General features: G+C 40.6%; 1 protein-coding gene across 10 annotated transcripts in view; it reads left to right on the top strand.

Annotated features, from left to right (window-relative positions):
- The window catches only part of TTLL7 (tubulin tyrosine ligase like 7), a 110591-nt gene that overhangs the window by 71920 nt on the left and 13019 nt on the right, over window positions 1–25652 (top strand). For 6 of the 10 annotated variants that reach the window (XR_005226599.2, XR_006283304.1, XM_043521010.1 and 3 more), the window contains 7 exons: window positions 630–716; window positions 3842–4037; window positions 5052–5332; window positions 9461–9574; window positions 13454–13534; window positions 19759–19919; window positions 24968–25141. Coding sequence is in view for 6 of the 10 variants with exons in the window: in XM_043521010.1 (XP_043376945.1) it covers window positions 630–716; window positions 3842–4037; window positions 5052–5332; window positions 9461–9574; window positions 13454–13534; window positions 19759–19919; window positions 24968–25141 (1094 nt within the window). In the remaining 4 variants the exon portion in view is untranslated. The remainder of the gene's footprint in view (window positions 1–629; window positions 717–3841; window positions 4038–5051; window positions 5333–9460; window positions 9575–13453; window positions 13535–19758; window positions 19920–24967; window positions 25142–25652) is intronic. The other 4 variants (XR_006283306.1, XR_006283305.1, XM_043521011.1 and 1 more) reach the window with 1 other exon arrangement.

Raw genomic sequence — 25652 nt, forward strand, 5'->3', positions numbered from 1 at the left:
CGTGTAGCTTATTGGCCAAATTCCTGAGTCTGGATGAACTGCACTGGACATAAGACCCAGGGTGGAGATAGGACAAGTGGCTTTAAGCCACTTTTCCATTTTCTTGATCCTCAGCCTGGCCTGTGGCCAAACGAAACCCTAGCATAAACCCCCATAAAGACAACTCTGCCTACTGATAATTGCCTTCTTTCTCCCCTAGTAATGGTCCCAGGCTACTCCGGGATGCCCACTATAGCTGGATGGGACAACAGCTGTCATAATGCCAGCTCCACTATCTTTATGGCCCTCAGGGGAAATTCCTAGAGATAGCCACTTGAAGAATGGATATATTTGAAATGGCCAAATTATCATGATTTAGAAGTCATTGTTCAAATCATTGATTTCCACTGGAGTGGCATACATCAGAGGAAAGAATTTAATGTCAAAATTTTATTATTTTATCAAAATAGTCTTTGGAAGCATGTGAATACACGTATGTGCATACACAAGTGTTTAGTGATTATTTGATCAGAAAATCACTTTTAAATCTCAATCCAAACTGCCACTTTACTCTTGGAGGAAAGGTGGGATGTGTTTTGAGTTGTCATTTTTATTTACATCGCTTTGCATTAATTAATTCACATTTTCAGGAGGAAGACATTTTGGATCTTCTGGAGCAATGTGAACTAGATGATGAAAAACTGATGGGAAAATCCACTAGGCAACCAGGACCCAAGGTGTGTGACTGATTTTTAAATTAATTTGTGCCAAAGATGATTAGGCTAGTCAAGCTGCAGGCAGCAATGGATGGGTTGGTTACAAGGTACATGCATATTCTTCCCCTACAGCCTTGTGGAGCTTAAGCTGATTTGGAGGTGAGCTCCTTGGCCCATCTGTGAGGGGGCAAACCATGACTTTAAATGGAATTATAAAGGAGGAGCTATGCGTGGGGGTTCTTGCAGGAATTTTCTTCCTCAGAGCTCCCTTGTATAGGTTTTCTTGGGTTGCAGCAGGGGCGAAGATCTGGGCCCAGAAAATTGCTATCTGCCCAACTAAATTCCCAGGGACGTGCTGGCCACCACTTCCTGCAGCTCTCATTGGCCGGGAACGGCGAACCGTGGCCGCCGAGAACGGTGAACCGTGGCCACTGGGAGCTGTGGGTGGCCGTGCAAGTGTAAACAAACCGTCTGGCGGCCCACCAGTGGATTACCGTGATGGGCCGTGTTCGGGTCACAGGTTGCCCATCACTGCTTTATATCCTTCGCCTATCTCAAAGGGGTGTTGTGAGCCTTAATTTATTAATGTCTTTAAAGAACTTTGAGGTCATGGGATGAAAGGCACTCTGGAAGTTCAAAGTATTAATTATGATTATGATATGTGTGTGTGACTTGATGTACTGCTAAAAGTGTCATCCTGCTACAGAGGATGTTTCACATCCAGAATCAGATTTTAAGTGAAATGTTTATTAGTTTTAGAGTAATTCCTGTGGATAGTGCACATAGTTCATCTGAAGCCCATTGCATTAAATTCATCTTCTCACCCATCAGCAAAGATTAATTACTGTATTATCAAGCCTAAATTATTTATTTGCCTACATTCTTCAATCCTTTTAACTCAGTTTAGAAAAGCTCACATTTTAGGTGTTTGAATTCACCTGAATTTGTGTGTGTGTAAAGGAATAGAAAAGTTTCACAGCATTTTCTGTTGCTCAAAACATGTACAAATCTGGGACTGCACTTCCTGACTTCGAAACCAATGCTAACTATAGACCTGATCTTGTAGTGGAACCTTATACAAGAGTAAGAGTCCATATGGGTGTATCTGTATGCAGGATTGGGACCTAAAAAAGGATTTGTGTATACCCAATTGATATTAAAGGGATTTCTGCAAGAAATCATTAAACTTAAAGGGAATCTGTAAGCCAATGGTTTAACTCTCTGTTCCATGCACCAAAGAACACTCTAGCCCCAAGATTTCAATTCCTTTTTCTAAGTGGGGGTGGATAATTTTAAAGCCTCCAGAAGGTGCCTCACACACACTGGAAGGTTTATTTCCTCATGTTCAATATGTTGTACTGTTCTTTGTACAGTGTGTTCACAAGAATAAAAAAATTTTAACCTGCAAAATAACAGGTTTTTAGAGGAGATTAGTAATTGTCATTTTCCTGTGGAACAAAACAGAATGGATTTACATTGGGACAATTTAGATTTAACAATTAGGAAACATTTTCTAATAATTAGAATTACTAAGCAATGGAATGAGTTGTCAAGGAAGGTTGATAAATCACATTTACTGCAGCCTTTAAAACTAGATCGGTTGTTCATTTATCATAGATGATTTAGAGATGTTGGAATCAATCTTGCCACAATGCAGAGAAAAGGTCCAAATGATCCATAAGAGATCACTTTCCGTGCAAATGCGTTTCTGTCATCTGTTTTTTTTCTCAATTTATTTGAAATCCTTTTTGTTTTTACATTTTTGTCTTCAACTTTTATTTGTATTGCTGAAAATTCTTCTTAGTTAATTGATCCAGGGAAGGTACTTTCTGTTTTTGAAAAAGTACCGACCCAATAATGCACCTAAATTGGTCCTTGTGGCAAGGGAGTGTTACCCTCAAAACATACTTCATTTAACTTGAATAATTACCAAGACCATAGAATGGCAATACACTTCTTCCACAGTCTCTTAGCTGGTTTGGATTAAGATAAGCATACTGTGCCTGACAGGTTGCTATTAAAATTTTTTCGCCTTACCTTTACGGAGAAAAGTCTTTGAAAAGAGGTATCTATTTTTAGTAAGTACTATTTTTAGTAAGTACTGCCTAAGTACTATCTAAGGAGGTTTGTACTGCTGCCCATCACCATAATATCTGAGCACAGTAAGGCATATAACATTTTAAATTCATGCTGAAATATTTTCCAGCATGACTCTGACCTTCCCCAAAACAAATTGTTACCATGTTAACTTTTGCTTTATAAACTTAATTTGCTATCAAATATTCGAATAGGAAGATGAGATGGTGACAATATGGTATAAGCATCTGCCTTACAGTTAGTAGTCATTGGAAAGCAGACATATAGACATCATATGGCTGTTCAACTGGGAAAATGGTTAATTACCAGAAAAAAAATAACAATACGAGACTTCTTGTGGTGACAAATATAACAGAGGGGATTATTAGCACTGATGTTCCTGCTTTCTGTCTGCTTCATGGTTGGTGGAAGAAGGCGAATTCTCAGCCTGTGCTTACTGTTTCTACAGCTGTTTCTCAGTCTCCTGCTGTTTTTTTTCTTATCTCCCAATTCTTTTTATGATGGTGCAAGATTAATTATCTAATGGTATATGATCCCATGTGCATATGGAGCACCAGAGTGATACCTAGCAGAGCATGCTCTCTTCTCTCTGCTTCTGTCTTCTGCACCATTTATTTTTATTTTCTCTTTCAAAACTGTATTGACCAGAGTTGTCTGCTGTGCTTATTGTCTGCACGTTACTGTCCTTGGTAAGGTATAGCTCCAGCTATTATAAACATATGTAGTGACTAAAATCTATAAAAAAATATTACATCATTGACTTATATTACCTTATAGAAATTAAATGTGTGAACTGTACAATTAAAAATCCTTTCATAACATACTGTGGTATTGTGGGAAATAATAAAGCAATTACCATAACACACATCCCTGCCATCAGTGAGTGAGAGAGAAAGAGCATTAAGTCCCCAGTTCCGGAAAGCACATACTTCAAGTTTACTTCAGTAAAACCTAAAGCATTTGCTTATGTGCTTTCCTAAATAAAGGCCTAAGTATGCTCCTTTTTGGCAACGGAGGAATTTACTATACATTTTATTTTTTTATATTAGCCCCTGTCTTCTATGCCAGAAAGTTCACAGACCTTAAAAAAACAGAGGAACTACAGTAGTGAGAGTAGCTGTGACAGCAGCAGCAACACATCAGAATGGGAGGAGGAAACTGAAATGGAAGATCACAATGAGAAAAAAGAGATGAAAGAGTCATATGAGCTTGAAGAAAACAAGTATAAATTATTAGAGCGATCCAGTAAGTGAATGATCATAATTTTGTTTAAATCTAATGTTCACAAAAAATCATATAAGATACTTCTGTGCTGCAGAACTTAACAGTGACAAAGTTTTTATTCCTGAAAATTGACCGACTGTACCTTGACACTAGACCACCTGGAGTCACAAATTAGCTTGTTTGATTCTTCTTCTTTAAAACCCAGTTCCAGCTTGATAGAAGAGCTGTATCAAAATAACCTACACAGGACTTGCTGCCAGGTTACTACTTATTAAAGAAAAGGATGAACATTAGCTACCATTGGATGTGTTGTATATGCTTCTCTTTGTTTTCGTTACTTCTGGCAAAGTTGCCAATCAAATTTATTCATTGTTGTTGTTTTTAATTTCTGTTGAACATGATTTTGTTGGGAAATAAAAAAAACAATCTAGGGAAGTGCAGAAGGTAAGATTTACAGATGGGTCACTCTCCAGGTAAATAAGTAGAACAATAACTAAACAGTGTAAGATTGAATATTAAAGTGCTGACATGGTTTGTACAATATATTATTTGTGTTTTTGTGGTTTGCAGGTTAGAAGTATTGCATTGAAGTTGTCATCATATAGCTATGTAGTTATGTTTGCATATGGTACTGCTGCCAAAAATTGTTTTGTAACAGAATCTTATTTTTATTATGGGCTGCAGAAGGCCTAAAATGTAGAGGATCAGTGTAGTTCTGCTGTCCAGAAAAGTCAAAGTCCCTACTCCCTTCCCCCCTAATTCTCTGCCCACATAGAGGAAGTCCACATTCCATCTTACTGAACCACAAGATGCATGCACCCTTCGACAAATTTATTTGTACATGGGAGAGATTTGAGCCTAACTGAGGAAGGCTGATTTGGGGACAGGAATGGGTACTTTTATGGGTTGCATAAAGCATTTATTACTGGAGAACCGTGTGATTTCCAATAGACCTATTCTCTAGTCAGTAATGACAGAGGAACGTAGAGTAAATGGATGGAAAGTAATTATATCCTGCATTGTCTTTGTCTTCAGGCAGATTACACTGGAAACCTTTAATTAAAAATATAAAAACTCCATCATATTCACCCTCCACATCATCCACAGGTCCTATAAGGCGTTCTGTAAGCTGTCCCCGTTCAATATCAATCTTCGCTATACAGTCACAAGCAGCTGAGCAACGTCCTTTTTCAGCCAAACCTGCAGTGCAAATGCCACGTCCGTCGTCAATGAATAGGTCCCATTCTTTAACTCGTAATTCATCTTCAGTCAGAATGTGTAATACTGCTAGTCTGGGCACAGTACACTCTTCAGGGGTAAGTTGTTAAAAACATCACCATGTGTTTTATTTATCTAAAACATGTATTGCAGTATTGCTTTGTGTACTACTGCTTCAATGAGATTTTGAATTTCTTTCAACACAGTACCGCTGTCATCTTGGTGTCTAATAGTAGTTTTCCTTCTACATTACTTGTTTTCTTGATATAATGTCAGAGATCCTGAGGTACTGAAATAGCTTATGTTTTAATAGAATCTCAGGAGTATTGGACGGCTACACCTTTATGCTCCTTAAAATTAGCTCTTGCAGTGATTCTTTCATGTTTCCAGTGCATCCATTAGATTGCAGCCCTGCAAACACCACAACTTATGGGAAAGGACTTCTTAGTCTGTGCCCTTGTGACTGAGAATCTTGAGTTTCAAACACCCTTCCTGCACCATGTCTAAAAGATGGAAGGTTTTTCTCTTCTCCAGGACAGTCTGTGTGAATGATTTGGGAATTATTGATTTCCCAAACAATATAAAGGCTTATCTGCCTAAGGATTTTTACACTGGCAGAACTATGCTGGTGTTTCAACATCAATATAAATCCCCTATACAGATATGTTGCATTAGAGTAAAGCAGGGCTTGCATTAGTAAGACTTAGGCTATATTTTCCCTGCAACAAGAGGTATGTGTATACATTGAGAAACCTATTTTGGTGTAGAAACCTAGTTGACAAGGTGAAGCTAGTTTTGAACTCGATGTAGCTAGCTGAGGTAAAATCTATACCATCCACTCCTGGGATTTAGCTCAACCAGCTATATAAAGTTAAAAACTACAGGACCTTGTCTCTGTTAGGATTTTACATTGAGATAACTAATTTCAATTAGCTGTCTCAGAGTAAAAACACACATTGTCCCCCAAATGAAGACAAAGCTTTTCTCCCATTTGAAATGCATCCCTAAGGTAGACAAGCCTTAAAGCCCAAGTGGCCTAATTAAAAACAAGATGTATTTAAGAATAAACAGAAGATCAGATTAAAAGAGTTTTCACCACATATCTAGTTTTACACGTGACAGGAATTAAGATAGGTAGGTTCATTGGTTTTTTTGTGGTTAGCTGCAGTGTAGTAACTGCCTTACAGTTCTAGAGTTGGATTTCTCCCCTCTCTGTCCAGCCTATCTGAGATCATCCTCTTTGGTTTCCCCTTTCATAGTTCCATTATCCTTTACAGGTTTCTGTGATGTTCCTCATGCCCCACTTATGCCAAAGTGGTGTTCCCTGGGATCTGTCCCAAAATTAATTCAGGAATATGTTAAATGCTGTAGCTAAACCATTTCAATTCCTGTTTGCCAGTCCCCTTTGTATCTTATCACCCTCAAATAATCCTTTGGAGATAGGTCAATTAAAATGGGCACTTTCAGTCCACTTATGCAATCCCTCTCCCCATCAGAGGAATATCTGTTGTGAGAAATTATTTTGGGATGCTTATTAACCTTTCTAACTTTTACTCACCCTAACCAAAATTTTTAATGTGGCAAAAAGCTCATTATGTGCTGCCTCTGAGGCTCTGTCTTGAAGATGAAAAAAAGTTCTTTTTTAAACTGAGTTAGTTGATGTGATGTAAAACATCCCTGACCATCTTTTGTACATACAGTTTAACAACTTTAAATTCCGCCAACAGGATTATGAAGATATTAACCTGTGTCTACAGACAGTGTTATGGATGTTTCCTTCACGTTAGCTAACTCAAGGTTAAAAAAGCTCCTTTTTATCATGAAGACATACCCTGAGAATTTATTGATACAGGGCTAGTATGGACTTCTCTCTTCACATTAATTCTGATCTATATCAAATACAAATTACTGAGACATTAAAATGAGTCTGTCACAGTGTGCCACTGAAAATGAGCTACTCACTTAAATAAACATAAGTAAGAAACCAGATTTACTTTTTCATTGAGAAAGCTTCAACTACTGGCAGAGATCTTGTATTACAGAATATCCTTGTTTCTGTGACAAAACTGGGGTCGTATTCCTTAAAATAATGCAAATAAAGTTACTTATAGAATAGCAGTGGGAAAGATTTAATGATAACTTTATGGACTGAGTTCCATGCACAGTACTGTATGATTGTTTTTGCAACCAAGCATAATATACTGTATATTGCTGATAGAGTAAAAATTAAAATGGATAATCCATAACTTTTTAGCATGCTCAAAATAAATTATTTGGAAAGTGTATGTTTATCAGCCGTTTGAGTAGTGAGAAGAAAGTGTTTTTAGTGTCTTGTATTACCATTAATTAGATTGATTTAAAAACCAAATACATAAAGATATAGAACCTAAATATGGAAAAACAACCTATACTTGAGCTACAAACTCAGAATTATAAATAGAAATAAACAAGAGGCATTAGATGCCTCTTTATTTCAGAGCCAAATTATTATATATTATATGGCAACATTATTTTGTTAAGATTTAAAGTAGCTATCACTTAATTCGGCCAAAACAAGCCCTTAAGAGACTAAGGGCTGTACTTCTCCCAAAATCCACAGATGTTAGAAAGGCTGTAAATGCTAAGTTAATGTTCAACTTTTAACAAATATAAAATCAAGCCCCATCCCAAGCCTCCAGACATTCTGAAGTATGCAAAAGTGGAGTTATAATCTAATCTAATCTATCTATCATCACAAACAACCTTAATTCTGCCCCCATAGCACCATCCTGAGGGAACTAGAACATCATAGACAATCTTAACCATCTGTCACACAAGCTCATCTCAATATTGATCAAAAACATTCATAACTTGAGATTGAAATCCTGGCCCCATGAAGTCAATGGCAACACTTTTATTGACAAGGATAAGTGCAGGGTCCTGCACTTAGGACGGAAGAATCCAATGCACCGCTACAGACTAGGGACCGAATGGCTAGGCAGCAGTTCTGCGGAAAAGGACCTAGGGGTGACAGTGGACGAGAAGCTGGATATGAGTCAACAGTGTGCCCTTGTTGCCAAGAAGGCCAATGGCATTTTGGGATGTATAAGTAGGGGCATAGCCAGCAGATCGAGGGACGTGATCGTTCCCCTCTATTCGACATTGGTGAGGCCTCATCTGGGCTACTGTGTCCAGTTTTGGGCCCCACACTACAAGAAGGATGTGGATAAATTGGAGAGAGTCCAGCGAAGGGCAACAAAAATGATTAGGGGTCTGGAACACATGACTTATGAGGAGAGGCTGAGGGAACTGGGATTGTTTAGTCTGCAGAAGAGAAGAATGAGGGGGGATTTGATAGCTGCTTTCAACTACCTGAGAGGTGGTTCCAAAGAGGATGGTTCTAAACTATTCTCAGTGGTAGAAGATGACAGGACAAGGAGTAATAGTCTCAAGTTGCAGTGGGGGAGGTTTAGGTTGGATATTAGGAAAAACTTTTTGACTAGGAGGGTGGTGAAACACTGGAATGCGTTACCTAGGGAGGTGGTAGAATCTCCTTCCTTAGAAGTTTTTAAGGTCAGGCTTGACGAAGCCCTGGCTGGGATGATTTAGTTGGGGATTGGCCCTGCTTTGAGCAGGGGGTTGGACTAGATGACCTCCTGAGGTCCCTTCCAGCCCTGATATTCTATGACTTTAGCAGGATTTCACCCTTTCATTTACTGAACCTGTGCATGGAAGTTTGGTATGATTTCATATGATTGGCAACTTGTGCTAAATTGAGATGCAGGACTGGATAGCAATGGATGTCTCAGCTCACGTTGGAGGTGCAGTGGTAAAGTTCTGTGAGTTGTTTGTTAGTGGCTGCGTAGAGAATCCTCTTTGCTCATAAAATAGTCATTAAATTTAAGTTTGTTGTGTTTCAACTGCATGTTTTAAATGGGGTATATCATAAATCTATAGCAGATTTTTCTCATCTGTCTGAAACAAATTTACCTTCAGACTTCACTTCTCTTGCAGTGTTTTACAAGTTCTAGTCAGTACTTATATGTTAATGTACACATACAGTGTATGTATTATGTACATATACTGTTTTTACATTATTTTTTAAAAATCTATTTATTTTCCTCTGTTTGGGAATAAATATTTTTTTACCATGGAAATATCTTTCACATAAAAGATACACATGAAATCACTAATTCTTTACTAAATCAAATCCATATCCATTTTTGAATGAGTCTTTGCTTCAATAGAGAACAAAAGAGCAAGAGGAGGCATTGACAAGAGAGACACTGTTCATTTTCAATGATATGAGGATCAAGTTCCCAGGAAAAACAGATGAAGAGGCAGAATTAATCATAGAAAATGTAAGTATCTATCAATGAGAAAGATGCATCACAGGACACTTATTGTTTTATATTCAGTCCCTATGAACTTGGGAAAATAAAAAGTACATCTAATGATTCATGAGCTCCTATGGCCTTCAGCTCATGGAATTCATAAATGAAAGGATTCCAAAAGCTCAGATTTCTACATTCTACCTGACCTTAAAAGAACAACACTGAAATCATTCTTAGGACTGTCTAAAATGTGACAAACATTTATAATTAGGAAGATTAAGTAACTTAAGTTTATAATTGTGGAGGTTTGTCCTGTTAAAGTTCAAACTTAAGTAAGCAAAAAAGAATGTTACAATTAATTAATAGTTATGTTTCACAGAATGTGACTATGGATTATGACCTGTTTATCACTACCCCTGAATAGGCATGCTAACGAACTCAGAAAGGTATGCAATAAGGTGAAGTAGAAGCCTGAGTACCAGTTCCAGGAATACCATTTGCATTCTTGCTGGCTCCTTCAGTTTGCCAGCTTGGCTTTTCCTTTTATCTAACATTTTTCTGAGCCTTAGTGGTTGGCGTGAAACAAAGAAGGATATGAAAGGAGGTGAAAGAATAAGAGATGAATATTGTGCTTGATGCTAAACAGTAAAGGGGAATCTTAAAAGAAAATAATACCAAATATGAAGAGATGCTGGGAGAGACAAAGTGCAGATGGGAAAAACATTGAAAATGCCGAAGAGCAAAGAAATAAACATCAGTTTAAGAAAGGAAAAAAAAGTAAATAGCGACGTTGTGTTATGCTCTTTGTCTGGCAGAGGTGTAACATACGCATGTTAACGTGTCGCAGGTTAAACCAAGTGTATCCTGGCTCAGTCAGGGGTCCACTTGCAGGGGAACTGAACAGCTTTCATTGTTATTGGTAGGGGCTGCCCAGGCTGTTTTCTTTGTTATGATGAAGATGTATGCAAAGCTCTTCCTGACTCCAGACGCTATCCATGTGGAAATGTCCACTGCCTTCTGGGCCATGCAAATCCTGAATGGCCATTGATACTGGCTTCATATAGGCCATGTCTACACTACCCGCCGGATCAGCGGGTAGTGATCGATCTATTGGGGATCGATTTATCTTGTCTAGTGTAGACGCGATAAATCGATTCCTGATCGCTCTGCCGTCGACTCCGGAACTCTGCTTCCGCCTCTTGCAGTGGAGGAGTCGACAGGGGAGCAGTGGCCGTCGATCCCGCGCCGCGAGGATGTGAACTAAGTGATTCTAAGTCTATCTAAACTAGTCTCGTAGCTGAAGTTGTGTATCTTAGATCGATCCCCACCCCCCAGTGTAGACCAGGCCATAGTAATCCAGCCTCTCTGAGAGGGCAGATACCCCACAAATGTGCATACCAGAGAGAGATTTCTGAAACAATTTTTTTAAAACTTTTTTTTGGTGGGAAATTTCAAAATTTCCAGTTTTCCTGCTGAAAACAAAAACTTTTTCAAAATTTCTGAATTTCAAACAGAATGGAAATTCTGAGTTTGAACCAGCTCTACTGACTATAGCTCTAGGACTTAATTCCTGTGTGTGACCCAGAAGCACAGGCATGAGACAATCCTTGGTCAGTCTATGGGTAGGGTCCTACCAAATTCGCGGCCATGAAAAACGTGTCATGGACCGTGAAATCTGGCCTCCCCCCGTGAAATCTAGTCTTTTGTGTGCTTTTACCCTGTATTATACAGATTTCATGGGGAGACCAATGTTTCTCAAACTGGGGATCCTGACCCAAAAGGGAGTTGCAAGGTTATTTGGGGGTGGGTGGGAGGGTTGTGTTATTGCCACCCTTACTTCTGCACTGCCTTCAGAGCTGGGCTGCCAGAGAGCAGCAGCTGATGGCTGGGTGCCCAACTCTGAAGGCAGCGCCCCACCAGCAGCAACGCAGAAGTCAGGGTGGCAATACCACACCATGCTACCCTTACTTCTGTGCTGCTGCCTTCAGAGCTGGGCAGCCAGAGAGTGGCGGCTGCTGACTGAGGGCCCAGCTCTGCAGGCAGCAGTGCAGAAGTCAGGGTGGCAATACCATACCATGCCATCCTGACTTCTGCGCTGCTGCTGGCAGTGGCTCTGCTTTCAGAGCCGGGCTCCTAGTCAACAGTCGCCGCCGCTCTCCAGCTGCCTAGCTTTGAAGGCACTGCTGCCACCAGCAACCCCCCTACAATAACCTTGCGACCCCTCCACAACTCCTTTTTGGGCCAGGACCCCTACAATTACAACACTGTGAAATTTCAGATTTAAATAGGTGAAATCATGAAATTTACTATTTAAAAAATGCTATGACCATAAAATTGACCAAAATGGACCATGAATTTGGTAGGGCCCTATCTACGGGCCACCTGAAAAACCAAATTCCCTGGTATGTGTGGGGCCTGGCCTAATTCTTGATCACTGAAGAGGAGTGCAAGGTCTGTTATGCCAATTGCTCCCTTTATAGTCTAATTTGGGAGCTCCCTTTGCTCCTAATTGCTGTTTGTGGTGTGTGTGAGTAAGAATGCAAATATTCAGCTTAATAGACTCCTCTTTTTTTCCTCCCTGGATAAGCTGTGGAATAGGGCTGTGAGCCTGAGAGATTTTTGAGCCACACGGTTCCTTTAAAACACCGTCATTGACTGTACAGCGTAGCTAGCGAAGCACCTGCCTTTCACTTTAAGTGAATCCCTATAACATGGTTGCCATGAGCCTGGTGTCAAATAGGCTGGGCAGAATCTCTGGCTTTGTTCCTGGGAAATTGATTGACTTGGGTGATGATACTGGGAAAATTTTTCAAAAGCACTTCAGTGATTTCGGAGCCTGAGTCCTACTGAAAGTCAATGGGACTTAGGCTCCCAAGTGACTTAGATGCTTTTGAAAATGGGTCTCAGGCTCCTACGTTTTTGAAAATTTTACCTATAATGCCTAAACCAGCTTTGAGCCACACTGGCTTTCAGTTGTTCCCAAGGCCTTTTCCAGCGGTCAGTGATTACCAAGGTAAAGGAGTGCCATGTAACTACCTCCATTCCCCTGTGAGCACCCTTATAATGCGGGTTCAGAAGAGGGTGACATAAGGGCTGCAACAGTGGCTCTGCATCACTGAATCCTCTGGTAGCCAAATCCACCAGCTTTGGGTCTGTTCTAGCTGACCACAGAATCTGGCCCTTCAAAGGGAGTTTTGCCTGGATAGGAACTGAGGCATTTGAATGAACTCATAGGTTTCTCCCCCTAGGCTATTCATTTTCTAGACTTTGAACTAAAGTAAAATGCTTCTTCAATATTTTTTTCAAAATGTACTCCATCTAGTGGCATGTCCTGATATAACATTAAGCATGACAATATGCTTCCTTATTACAAAGTCCCCTGTAAAGCCACTTGGCAAACTTCTATAGGAAAATAAGAATCTCGGGGTTGGAAGAGGTCAGATCACAAAGTGATGGTGTGTTAGATGACTTTAAGGCAAAATTGTTAATAGATACTGATCTGGAATACAGCCAAAGGAGCAGAATAGCAAGAAATTAAAAAGATATGTTAATAGTTCATTAATATTTAGATGTAACCAAGGAAAAATAAAAATACATTTTGTATGATCATTAGAGGTAACTTTAAAATACTCTTCCTAATAACCTGTCTGAAGCACAAAACTTTATATTTACTCAAATAAACAATGGTTATATAATATTGAACTCTGTGCCCATCCCCGTGCTTTTGCTTGCAGTGCTAGAATGGCATGATCAGGTAGAACAGAGAATTTAATTATTTTTTGCACAAAATGCTGGGATTATTTTTAAACAATTAAGTATTTTACCAGTGTAATATTTTTGCTGGAAATGTCAGATTCCACTCTTCATAGATGTTTGTTTTTATCTTTTGTTTTTCAACTAATTCAGATTATGGATAATTGGAAATACCATAAGACAAATGTGGCTTCATATTGGCTGATAAAACTGGACTCTGTAAAGCAACGAAAGGTGAGTGATGCACATGTCAACCTTTGAAAATACTATTAAGTAGTAAACATGCATTTAGGAGCCTACATATGGATTGAGGTGCCTAATTTTGGGTACCCATTTTTGAGTATCTTAGTGTAGAATTGTATGCATAGTGCCAGGTGTTATTTGGAGTATACCTTGGAAGCTCATGTGTGGTTGCAAGTCAACATGTGTGGGAGAGAGAGGTCTTGCAACTGGAGGGTCAATAATGTGAGCTTGTGGAAAAAATGATTGTTAGAACAGTAAACAGTGGAGAATTATCACTTCTAGTGCAAAGACGCGTGTGCAGCAAACTCCTTCTCCCACCCACCAAAAGAAAAGAAGTAAATATAGCTATCAGGTGTCTGAGTTGTCTGAGTCTGAATTTGTCCCTTTGAGTGTAGTATCTTAGCAGATGGCTTGTTAATGACATGGCAGTGAATTGGAGGTAGAGCTACAAAGATTGTTAACAATGTTGTAATCTTCAATTGAATTTACAAGGTGCATGGTAGTTATTCCTCTTCTTTTGCCAAATAGTTTATTCCCAGGAAAGATTAGTATTGCTTGTCATGCTTTCTCCAGTTCACAGAAGTAGTACATACGTGCTGCTATTGTTTATAGTGTGCTAATGGCTTCATTCTTAATCTCCATTTTAAAAAAATGAACGTATTTTAGTCAGTCTCGGCTTTGTAATCCAGTGTCCCTTTTCCTTAAAATAGCTGAAATTTGATTTGGGAATAGGTGAGATGGTGTCAATATATCACTGGACTGGGAGTCAGGAGATTTGGGTTCTCTTTCTGCCCTCGAAAAGAACTTGCTGTCTGACTTTGGGCAAGTCACTTAACCTGCTATGTGCCTCAGTTTCCCAATCTATTTTTTTAAAAAAGAAAACAGTGGAAAGCACTTTGCGTAAAATGCTTAATATATAATATGTATTGTTGTTAGGAAGGGTGAAACATCATTATAAAGGAACAGAAAAAATATGTTGTAACCTCGTTTCAAATTGCCCCTACAAAATCTGCAGTCTCATGTTCAATTGTTTTAATCTCTGTAGTTCTGAATACTGCATTAAACTACCTGCTCTGTGTTTGGAACTGGGTACAGACAAGCTGCTATAAAGAAAACTTGTCCGTTGTGATGTGATGTAATTGACCATTTGACCTCAAGTTCATACGTTAGATGGAAGATTTATGCATACAGTTTTATAAAACTGGCGTAGCTGTATAGAGACAAGGACATGATGAGAACTTGATGATGCAAGTTAGCTGTGAACTTAATTACAGGTCTTTTGGAATTATATAAAGTGGCAGCATAAATCCACACTTCTGCGAGATTTTTTTTTTAAAAAGCATAGAGTGAATGTATTGTAGTAGTAGCAGTCATTGATTTGAGACTGAATTATTTTATTATCTGACAGCCACTGGTCCCTCTGCTGAGTGCTCTTTGCCAATGATGATCTCTTACATGTTTGTAATGCACTGGGAAGGGTCGTTACCCCAAGATCCAGTGCATAGACCTGTTCCATCCTTCGCAGCAGGGGAGCTCGGCTGCCTCAGCAACACTCTTCTCCATCTTTCACCAAACCCGCATAGGCCTCTCTGCTGGTGTGCGGATCTACACAGTTGGAGTGGTGGGTTATAGGAAGAGCAGGAAGATTTGTCATGACCCACAGGTCTCAAACCTGGGCCTGCCAGATTTATGGGAGCAGCCACGCTCCAACCCTCCACCTTGCAGCCTGCTAGTAATAGCTTACCTGAGACATACAAAGCCCAGCCCCTGCATGAGGCTCCACCCATGAGGTCCAGTTTGTGGAGTCCCAGACTGGCTGATTGGTCCGCTGGCCGTATGTAAGCCAGCAGCAGGAACACAAAGCTGTCCAAACAACTGGGCTCCACCCTGCTCTGAACTGTGGGGCTTGTGCTTCCTGCACCTGCTTAGGGTTGCTAGTCATCCGGTTTTCGACTGGAACACCTGGTCAAAAAGGGACACTGGTGGCTCCGATCAGCACCGCTGACTGGGCCATTAAGTGTCCGTTTAGCAGCACAGCAGGGATAAGTCTAAGGGACACTGCCCGGCTCCATGCGGCTCCCAGGTGTGGCTGGCATGTCCTGCCTCTGGCTCCTAGGTGCAAAGGTGGCCAGGGGGCTCTGCATGCTGCCCCCACCCCAAGTGACAGCTCCGCAGCTCCCATTGGCTGTGGTTCCTGGACAATGGGAGCTGCGGGGGCAGCGCCTGCAGACAGGGCAGTGCATGGAGGTCCCTGGCCCCTCCCCCTAGGAGCCGGACATGCCAGCCACTTCCGGGAACCGCCTGAGGTAAGTGCTGCCCGAAGCCTGCACCCCCTCCCACACCCCAACCCTGTGTCCCAGCCTTGAGCCCTATCCCGCACTCAAAGTCCCTCCCAGAGACTGCACCCTCTCCCACACTCTGAACCCCTTGACCCCAGCCCGGAGCCCCCTCCTGCATCCCAAACCCACTCATTCCCAGCCCCGTACCGGAGCTCGCACCTCCAGCCAGAGCCCTCACTCCTCCTCGCATCCCAATCCCCAGCCCTGAGCCTCCTTCCGCACTATGAACTCTTCATTTCTGGCCCCACCCCAGAGCCCTCACCCCCTCCCGCACTCCAACCCCCTGCCCCAACCTGGTGAAAGTGAGCGAGGGTGGGGGAGAGTGAGTGACAGAGGGAGGGGGGGATCGAGTGAGTGGGGGTAGGGCCTTGGAGAAGGGGTGGGGGTGGGACAGCAAGCGGGGCAAAGGTGTTTGGTTTTCCGCAATCAGAAAGTTGGCAACCCTAACCCTGCTCCTGCTTGATTTTTCTGGCATTCCAACCTGGCTTGACTCCTGACATCTGACTTGCGGTTCCTGACTTCATTTGTTTCCTGCCCGTGACTCCCTGATATCCTCACCTGCCCTGACTCTGGTTTCTGACTCGTGGTTCTGATCTTCAGTTTCTCTTGCTTCTGATCTCCCTGTATCCCAACCCAGCTGACTCTTGACTCCTGTCTCATGAGTGCAGACTCTGGCTCTGACTACTAGGTCTGGCTGCGTATGACCTGGTCGTGACAAGATTGCACATTATCCCCCCTTCAGTGGAGTGTACAAGAAAAAGACAATGGAACGCAGACCCCAAACTTTGCAGTCTTCTCTGAAGTGGAGATCCCTTTGGGGGGAAAAGGTCAGGGTCCCCGGGGCAACGGTAGCTAGGAGGAGTCCTTGATAGCACAGATCTTTTGCACCTAGGCTGCTAGGAGTAGGGGGAGGGGAAATCTGCTGGGGGTCAAAGCTGCAGCAGAGATGTGGGTCCCCTGTATGGAACCTTGGGGAGTCTCTTTCATCTATTCCAACAAGGTTATCCCTTAAAAAAAAAAAAAAAAAAAAAAGGGCGGGGAAGGAATCTCCATGAAGGGAAACACTGGCAGAGGGCACAACCCCCTCTTGTGGGCTGAAGGGGGTACTTAGACCTGATATGGTGTCACCACTCCAATATGTTAACAGGTATCTCAGCTTGGGAATACTATTTCATTGACCACACAGTTTTCAATTGCTCCTGGTTTTTTTTTTTTTTTCTTCTACTACAAGAGTTTCAGCCATCCTGTTTAATTTTAGCTGTGGCTTTATCACTCCAGCTGGTGTTTCCCCTGTAACCGGTGTTTTAAAAAGCATGCTAGTGGGTCCTGTGCTTTCTCTGACTGACGCTTGTGTGGCACCCAGGGCGTGTACAGTATGTCAGGATAAGACACTAGGTCATTATTAATATAAAATGCAGTACTGAAAATGTGGATTTCTTTCTTCATGTGAAGACACCTTTGATGACTCAGGAGAATAATACTGTCTGAAGCATTGATGTGCTCTTGATATTTTGGCAGCAGGGGAAATGATTTGCTCTACGTTTTTGTACCTTTTTAACCTCAACCCCTTCGAGCAATCAGATAGTTATTCTTAGGGAAGTAGTTATACAAATGGCTTCCCTTGGAGATTGACATTGCAGCTAAGGATTTCCAAATGTGACATATGAGCACAAAGCTTTAGTGGAGCTGAGAGCAGAGTGTTTTATATTCTAGCAGGGTGGGGATGGGAGGGAAAAGCAGAAAAAGAATGAGTGTTAGAGAATATTTCTGAAAGTATAAGTATGTAGTTCAAAAGCAGCTCTGCAATTGTATGAAGTTTTAAAACGGAAACTTGGACTCTCTGGCACATGCTCTGGGGTTACTAGGAAATTCCAGAATACGGGAAGGAAATATCTGTCAAATATGCTAGGTTTTCAGAATGTCTATCCCCAACAGGTATATCTTCTTAATGATTTTTCCACCCTTGCTCTGGATAAATACAAACACCTGTACATAGCCATAATCTCTAACATCAAACAGTGATGCGTTGCAAGGACCGTTTAGCAACTGTATTACCTCAGCTTGCACAATTTCTGCTGTATCCACGGCTGGCACACTCTGTCTTTGACGGCTCAGTTTATTCACCACCTTGTTCTGTTATATCTAGATGATTTGTTGTGTTAGTGCAAAAGAAAAGAACATTCTCATTCTGCACAGGGAAATTAATTGGGTGGAGCTAAATGGCTGTGCCCTTGTGCAATGCCTGAAAGTTCTTTAGTTTTTTTGGGTGCTGATCCATAGAAGTATTCTCTGTGGGTCTACATGCACTCCATGTGCCCGAAACCAGAAGACTCTTCAATAGCAATATTCACTGGTGTAGTAAAAAGACAACGCTCATCTTACCATGGCTAAATTCTCTGCTTGGTCACTCCCTTGTCAGGTATCTTAGGGTTTGGATACCATCTTACTTGCTGAGCAGTAGGGGCATCTCCTTTCAGAAAATCACTTTAACAGGTTTTATTCTGTGTGATGCTGTAGGCATTTTGGGGTCTGATGAACTGCAATATGCTTTTTGGGATGAAATTTGCCTCTGTTCAGCACAAAGCCTATATAAGTGGTGGGCCACCTGTGGCCCTTCAGGGTAATCTGATGGCGAGCTGTGAGACATTTTGCTGACGTTGACCATCCACAGGCACGCCCCCTCCTGCAGCTCCCAGTGGCCGTGGTTTGCCATTCCCAGCCAGTGGGAGCTGCAGGAAGTGGCGGGCCGCAGGGACATGCTGACTGCCATTTCCCGCAGCTCCCATTGGCCAGGAACAGTGAACCACGGCTACTGGGAGCTGCGGGGGCCGTGTCTGCGGATGGTCAATGTCAGCAACATGTCTTGCAGTCCGCAATCAGATTACCCTGATGGGCCACATGAGGCCCGCGGGCAGCAGGTTGCCCACCACTGGCCTATATGGTACTTAAATTACGTTCTCAGAAAACATGTTACAGGCAGTATTTAAATAGCCATGATTTAGCCCAGATTCTGTGCTGCAATTCTGCACCAATATATCCACACACAACTCCCATTTAATTCAAGTGTATTGGAGAGCAGAATTGGTCATGTTCTAATGAGGTACTTCCTACTCCATAGTCTACTGGTGTATGTATGCATGGAAGAAAAACCACATGAGACATTGAGTTAAGATGTATACTAGACAGAGGACCAACTTATACACTGTGCAAAAATGTCCAGTTTTCTTCTTTCTCCCCACAAACAATATATGTCCATTACATTTTTAAAAAGCATTCCTTTTCAAATGTCTCTTAATGCTGATTTTTCTTCAATGCTATGACATACTATTTCCTGCATAAAAGCCAGTCTTGCTAAAATAGTGTCTTATGGTTTAATTCTGAGTAGGGCTAAGCACCTGCAACACACACTGAAGTCAGTGTAGACTGTGGGAGCTCAGCTCCTCTCAGGATCATTCTTTTATAAAGTAGATGGTATTCTAAACACGGTAACCCATTTTAAAAGTATTCAGTATTGCTTAAGATGGTATTAATAATAAGGCTCCTTATCAGCTCTGTGTGTGTGTGTCTTCTTTTCTGTTTTTACTTGTTTTAACAATCTTTTTTACTTGCTATTACTGGAAAAGGTGGGGGGAAGAGATACTAATTCAATAAATATGAAAACTTGTTTTGTTTTTGCAAAATGGGTTTGATGGAAAATGATGCCGTAACAAAGTTAGTAAATGAAACAGCATGTTGAAATTTAGAAGTGATGATGCTAATGATAATTCTGTTACCATTTTTTCTGTGTAATGAAAGGACAGATGTTTGATTTTGAGATTTTGTTATATATGCCTATTTTTTTTAATGCTTTGATTTGCTTGAAATATTCTTTTCTAGGTTTTGGACATAGTGAGGACAAGTGTTCGTGCTGTTCTGCAACGTGTCTGGAGGGTTTCTGACGCTGAATGTTTACATTTGTACCGTATTTTTAACCGTGTGTTTAATCGCTTACTCTGGAGCCATGGCCAAGGCCTGTGGAACTGTTTCTGTAATTCAGGGTAGGCCTAATAAATTTATTATTGTAATCCTTTTAATAATTTCACAGCTGGCCTAGTTTAATGTTTACTTTCATTCAAGAAATTATTATAATAAATAGAACTGTTTTAAAAACCATTAATCAAAAACGTACCTTGTAATTACCTATTAACATAGACCAAGCATTTCAATAATAGGCTAGTACAGTTAGGATCTTAGATCCATCTGAAGGTATCTAAAGTAAATGATTTGATTTTTCAGGAATGCTGAGCATCCTGCAGCTCCCATTGATTTCTCTCATTGAGAGACCCTTCTGGCTCAACACTTTTCAAAATCAGGCCAACTATTTAAGTGACTCTGACGGGGTCTCTGGGGTGATATTTGGATTGTGGGACCACTGAGCCTCCAAAACCCACCAGCCTGGGGTTTCCCTCACTCTACAAAGCTACTGCACTTACACAGACATCCCCAGGCAGGGACACACCCAACTGAGTTACATGAATGCTTCTCCCACCCACTCATGAAGCTGCAGCCTTGCACCCCAGGACTGTACTCTGTGGCACTGGTCAGAAGCCTGGCCAGTGTAAGCTCCTGACCTAGTTGCCACTCTGACAAAAGGGTAGTGGATGTGCAACAGCGCTTGATAACCTGAGTTGAGATTGCCTGGGCTCTTCAACTAAAACATACTGTTTTAGGTAAAATATAAAACAGATTTATTAATTACAGAAAGATGGATTTTAAGTGATTATAAGTGGTAGGCATAAAGGTCAGATATAGTTACCTTAAGAAATAAAAATAGAAACACATTCTAAATCCTAAACTTTTAATCTAAACAAGCATTGAATCAAATAGCTTTTCTCACCCTGACAGATGTTACAGGAGGTTACAGTTCCTCAATACATAGACTGGACCATTTTCTAGCCTGTGACCAAACTCCCCAGTTCAAATTCTGTGTCTTGCAGACATGCTTCCAGGTGTTGAGATGTGGGGGGAGAGAGGCCAAGTCATGATGTCATTTCCCCCCTTTTATACTTTCTTCCAGTTTGCTGGAAAGATCCTTGCTGTGAGGAGGGGATCAGGCAGTCCCCATTGGTAAAAGCACTCCATTGCAAACATACCTTCTCTAAGGAATCTCTGGGATAGTGGATTCTGTTGTTGATGGGTGTTGATGAGCCATTACTGCTGTCTGGCTATTGGTAGCTACTATTTTGTTGTAACTGAAAGGCTGGTTGTGGGTGTTCCCAACCTCACAACATATTTCAGGAACAGAGCTATCAATACTTCATAACTTCACATACAATGATAGCACATACAATCCAGTAGGATAGTCATGTTCAACAGATCAAGACTTTTAAAATACCTCCTCACAAGGTATACTTCGTACAAAACATATCATAATTATATCACCATGGTGAATATGAGGTTCCAGGGTGCCACTTTGAGGTACAGAGAGTCACAGTGACTTAATCTTAACTTTAGTTGGCCTCTGACAAAAATCCTGGTCCTATCTGTTTGATTCCTAGAATAAAGAAAAGGAGAGTCAGGTAAAGAGTCCTGCTGACATTTTATACCCCAAGTATTCAGCTTCTGTTGTGTGGTTTAGAAATACAGCAGAATTTCTGAGTTGGGCTGTATTTGCTCTTCATTACATATCTGAAACAATTATGAGAATGTAAGCATGTGAAAGTAGGAAATTGTGACACTGATAGGTAAAGAAATGTTTTTTTGCTTGAAAATTAAGGATGGTTACTGGAAAAGATGCCATGTTTTTAAAATTAAATTAGCCCATTCCCCAGCCCCTGATGCTCATGCAGTTGAAGTCAAAGGACTATTCATGTGAGGAAAGGTCTGCAGGATCAGATCCTATGTATATAACAGAGCAAAATAGGTCAAAGATATTTTACAGTTTTTTCCCCATAAGGAAGACTATATGTATGAATATGTACCATATCTGGAGAGCATATAAGTTTCTTCATAAGTATATAGCATGAGATGACTAATGGGATGTTTTTGAGTAGCTTGCAAAAGAGGATTGAAAAAAGATTTATTGAAAATGAGCTTCAACAAATATACACATGATGATGATGATGGGTTTCATATGTACAAAAAGAAATAACTCATTTGTCACTTGTAGGGAATGCTTGCACTACATTTACAAATGTAATAAACCTTACCTGTATTCAACACAATGACAAGAAAAGGGAGGTGGGAAAAAAATAGGATATTAAAAGCAACAGTCTGAGAGTGCGAGATCCTCTGCTGGCATAAATTGGCATAGCTCCATTGATTTCAGTTGACTTTAATGGTTTGATGTCAATTTATACCAGCTGAGGATCTGACCCATAATATGATTGATTCTTCTATAAGTGCTTGCATATGTCCATTACACTGTATGGGTATGATCAAAATCTTAGCATTGTACCTAGTGGTACCTTTTTCCACTTCATTGTTTTTAAAATATTTTTTTTCAGAATTTTCAATAATCCCTTAATTTTAGTGTTACAGTTAGCATCGCTTTACACAACATATGTGAACCTCTTGCTTTTAATATTGAATTTTTTAATATTTAATATTGTTTTGGAAGCCTCAATTTGTAATGATTCTTATTCTCAGAAATCAAACATTTTTCTACAAAAATGTTTTTTGTTCAAAAGTTGATCAGCTCTCCTGTTCAACTGATTCAGGAATGCCGCTCTTGGGCCTGCTGAATAAATCAGTGAAGAGCAGGATCTTTGATATAGCAAAAGCTCCTTTCCCGCAGAACAGTGCCTTTTTCAGGGAGCCCAGCTGGCTCAGTAGGGTTGTAAACCATCCAGGAGTCTCCTGAAATTAAAGATTATGTCATGTGATAAAATCTCCACAAATTCTTCCAACCAAAGTTGGTAACCCTATGCCTCAGGAGTCAAGATGAACCCTGACAAAATTCCTGTTCCTTGTTAAAGGAGTTATTGCTTTGTCAAACATCTTTTTTTAAAAAAACCTAAGAAACTAATATATACAAACACTGTGGGGTGTTGAGCTTGCCCTACATGCAATATACCTAATACAAAACCTACAAAGCAAGGAAATAGAAAGTTATGGCTGTCAGCAGTACATATCCTGTTTCTCCAGCCAGAGACATACTTTACCACTAGCCCAATCACCATACCCCCAAGAGAACACGCTGGAGCCTTAACTCTGCCCTGGAGGGTGTGTGCAATTTTACAGAAGTGAATAGTAGGGACACTGGGGGAGTGAAGTTTGGTGTGTTTGTGGTAGAGGTGGAATTTGGGGAAGATTATGCTGGTTTCCCTCCTAAGGCAGAGTTAAAGTTGTGGTGCATTCTGTGGTGTAGGGTGGTTGGGCTAGTGGTAAGGTATGTGTCTCTGGGGGAGGAATAGAGGATATTTATTGTTAGTAGTTTTAACTCGTTATTCCCTTGCTGTTTAGGTTGTGTTATATTAGGTGTAGAATGACTAACAGATGCATAAAAAACACTTGTGTATTAATATATGGTATCTGTATGGCATAATCTAGATGTAGCTAATGATAAATTTGCTTTAATCACCTGCACAAAATCAAAAGGAGTACTCGAAAAGTGATCGTACCAGTTTGATTAAAAATCAAGGTTCAAATAAAGGCTCACACATGATTTAGAATATAGCATACTCCAGCATGGCCTTCCCTTGTTGTATTCCTGTATCCCCTTTCCACGGTGGTGTGCCATGCCAAAAGCAAATTAGATATACCCAAAATTACCTCAGATTTTACTTGTCACATTTCCTGTTCATGCACTGTTATAGCATCAGCGCTGAATTCTCACTAAGCCCTAACAGACATCCTATTTTATGACTCTTATTCAAAACCCCTATGTGGAAGATAAAATCCTGGCTCAATGGTAGTTTTTTTCCCAAAAACTTCAATGGACGTCAGTGAGCCCAGGACTTCATTCTGGATGCTTAGAACCTGGAAGAGGGATGCAAGGAACCCTCCCCCCACACCTCTCCCACACATATACTGATTTGTTTTTTTAATAAAACAAACACAAACCCAAGCTTGCCACCCATCTAAGCCATCATAGAGGGCTTTCATTTTTTTTTTAAATAGGGAAAGGGGTTTCAAGTACTAATTTTGCCTTTGGACACCCACATAGTTCTCTGTATTCATATCTGAATATTGGACCTATAGTAAGTTGTGAATAAACACAAATGCTGAGTGAGCCCTGTGCACAGGACTAATTCCTCCTTGCTGTGGTGAAACGCACCAGGTTAGACTAGCGTGGGTAGCCTTAAAATTCTGTGCACTGAAAAGCTGAAGGGACTAAACCTTTTTTGGAAATAAAAGGTTAATGGAAACAAAAGTACCTTGCGTATGGTTATTTCAGAGGGAAAAATTTACCAGACATAAACTGAAAGTTTTAATTATACTTCTCTGACTTGATAAAGAGCAGTCTCCCCCGCCCAGTTAGAGCCATGTGCTAATGTTCAAATGGTCTAGACGGAGAAACTCCCTTCCCATGACTTTTTGAATAGTTCTGATAGAGAAATGAAATGCTTTCATTCATCTGTTTTTTGGAAATGTGAAACAGAGCACAATATTTTAAACATTTATATTCGACTGTCATATGTATCATTTGTTGTTCTCTTCATGCTTAATATCATGGACTCCTGAATATGACTGACTAATGAAAGTATTAGCATGCTATATAATTACTATTCAGATAGTAGCTTGTTAAAAATAAATCAGTATTTTGTGCATCTCATGATGTAGAACACCATTTAAAATTGCATGGCAGTAAATCTTTACGTGCTAAACCTAAACAATGGTCCTATAAATGCTTTAGGGGACATACTGAATGAAAAATGGGTTGTGATCATTTTGAAATATGAAGATTAACTTCTTAATTCGTATTTTATATTCCCACCATCTGTCAGTATATGGGTTAAATAGCATAGGCCTTTCCTGTAAACAGGCAAGGTCACACTTTATTTCTCTTACTCCTCCACTGCTAAATCTGATGTGCAGTAGTAAAGCTTTTAGATTGCCATTTGTAACAGAAAACATGAGGTCATGTCTGTTTCCATGCCAACAGAAGTTCTTGGGAGACCATATTCAGTAAACGGACAGAGGTGGTGACTCCTGAACAACTCCAGTGTTGTCAACGACTAGTACAACTTTGTAAACACTGCCTGCTAGTGGCTTACAAATATTCAGCAGATTCAAGAGGATCTGTTACTGGAATTAGCCCTGACTGGGATGATACAAGGTATATACTTTCATATTTCTAATTATGAGACATATTGGAAGGTATGATCAGATTTTAAATTATATGTGTATACTTCCCTCTAGGCTAGTGGTCTCACCCTGCGGCCCATGAGCTGCTTGTGGCCCAACCAGCACACAGCTACGGCCCATGTGACATCTTCGAGGCCATACAAGTGTATATATATTGTGTGGATGTGGCCCACATAACACAGAGAGAGCTGTATATGCAGCCCACAATGGTAAACAGGTAGAGAACCGCTGCTCTAGGCCTAGGAAAAAGCAACAAGAACTAGTTCACTGTCTGCAACATAAAGGATGAGCATTTCCTTCCAGCCCTACTTCCTGTCATTATGATTTCTATAGTGTGGTAGTGAACGCAACAGAAATTATCCTTGCTGGGTTAAGAGGAGACTTACCATACTCCTTTTATTTGAAACTAACTTATTAAAAGTTGTTTGCTTAATGCCCAAATAGCCAGAGTAAGAAAGGCATTCTGTACTTAACTGAATTGA

This window comes from Chelonia mydas, chromosome 8 (genome assembly GCF_015237465.2).
Source record: "Chelonia mydas isolate rCheMyd1 chromosome 8, rCheMyd1.pri.v2, whole genome shotgun sequence".
In the NCBI taxonomy this organism is placed as follows: Eukaryota; Metazoa; Chordata; order Testudines; family Cheloniidae; genus Chelonia; species Chelonia mydas.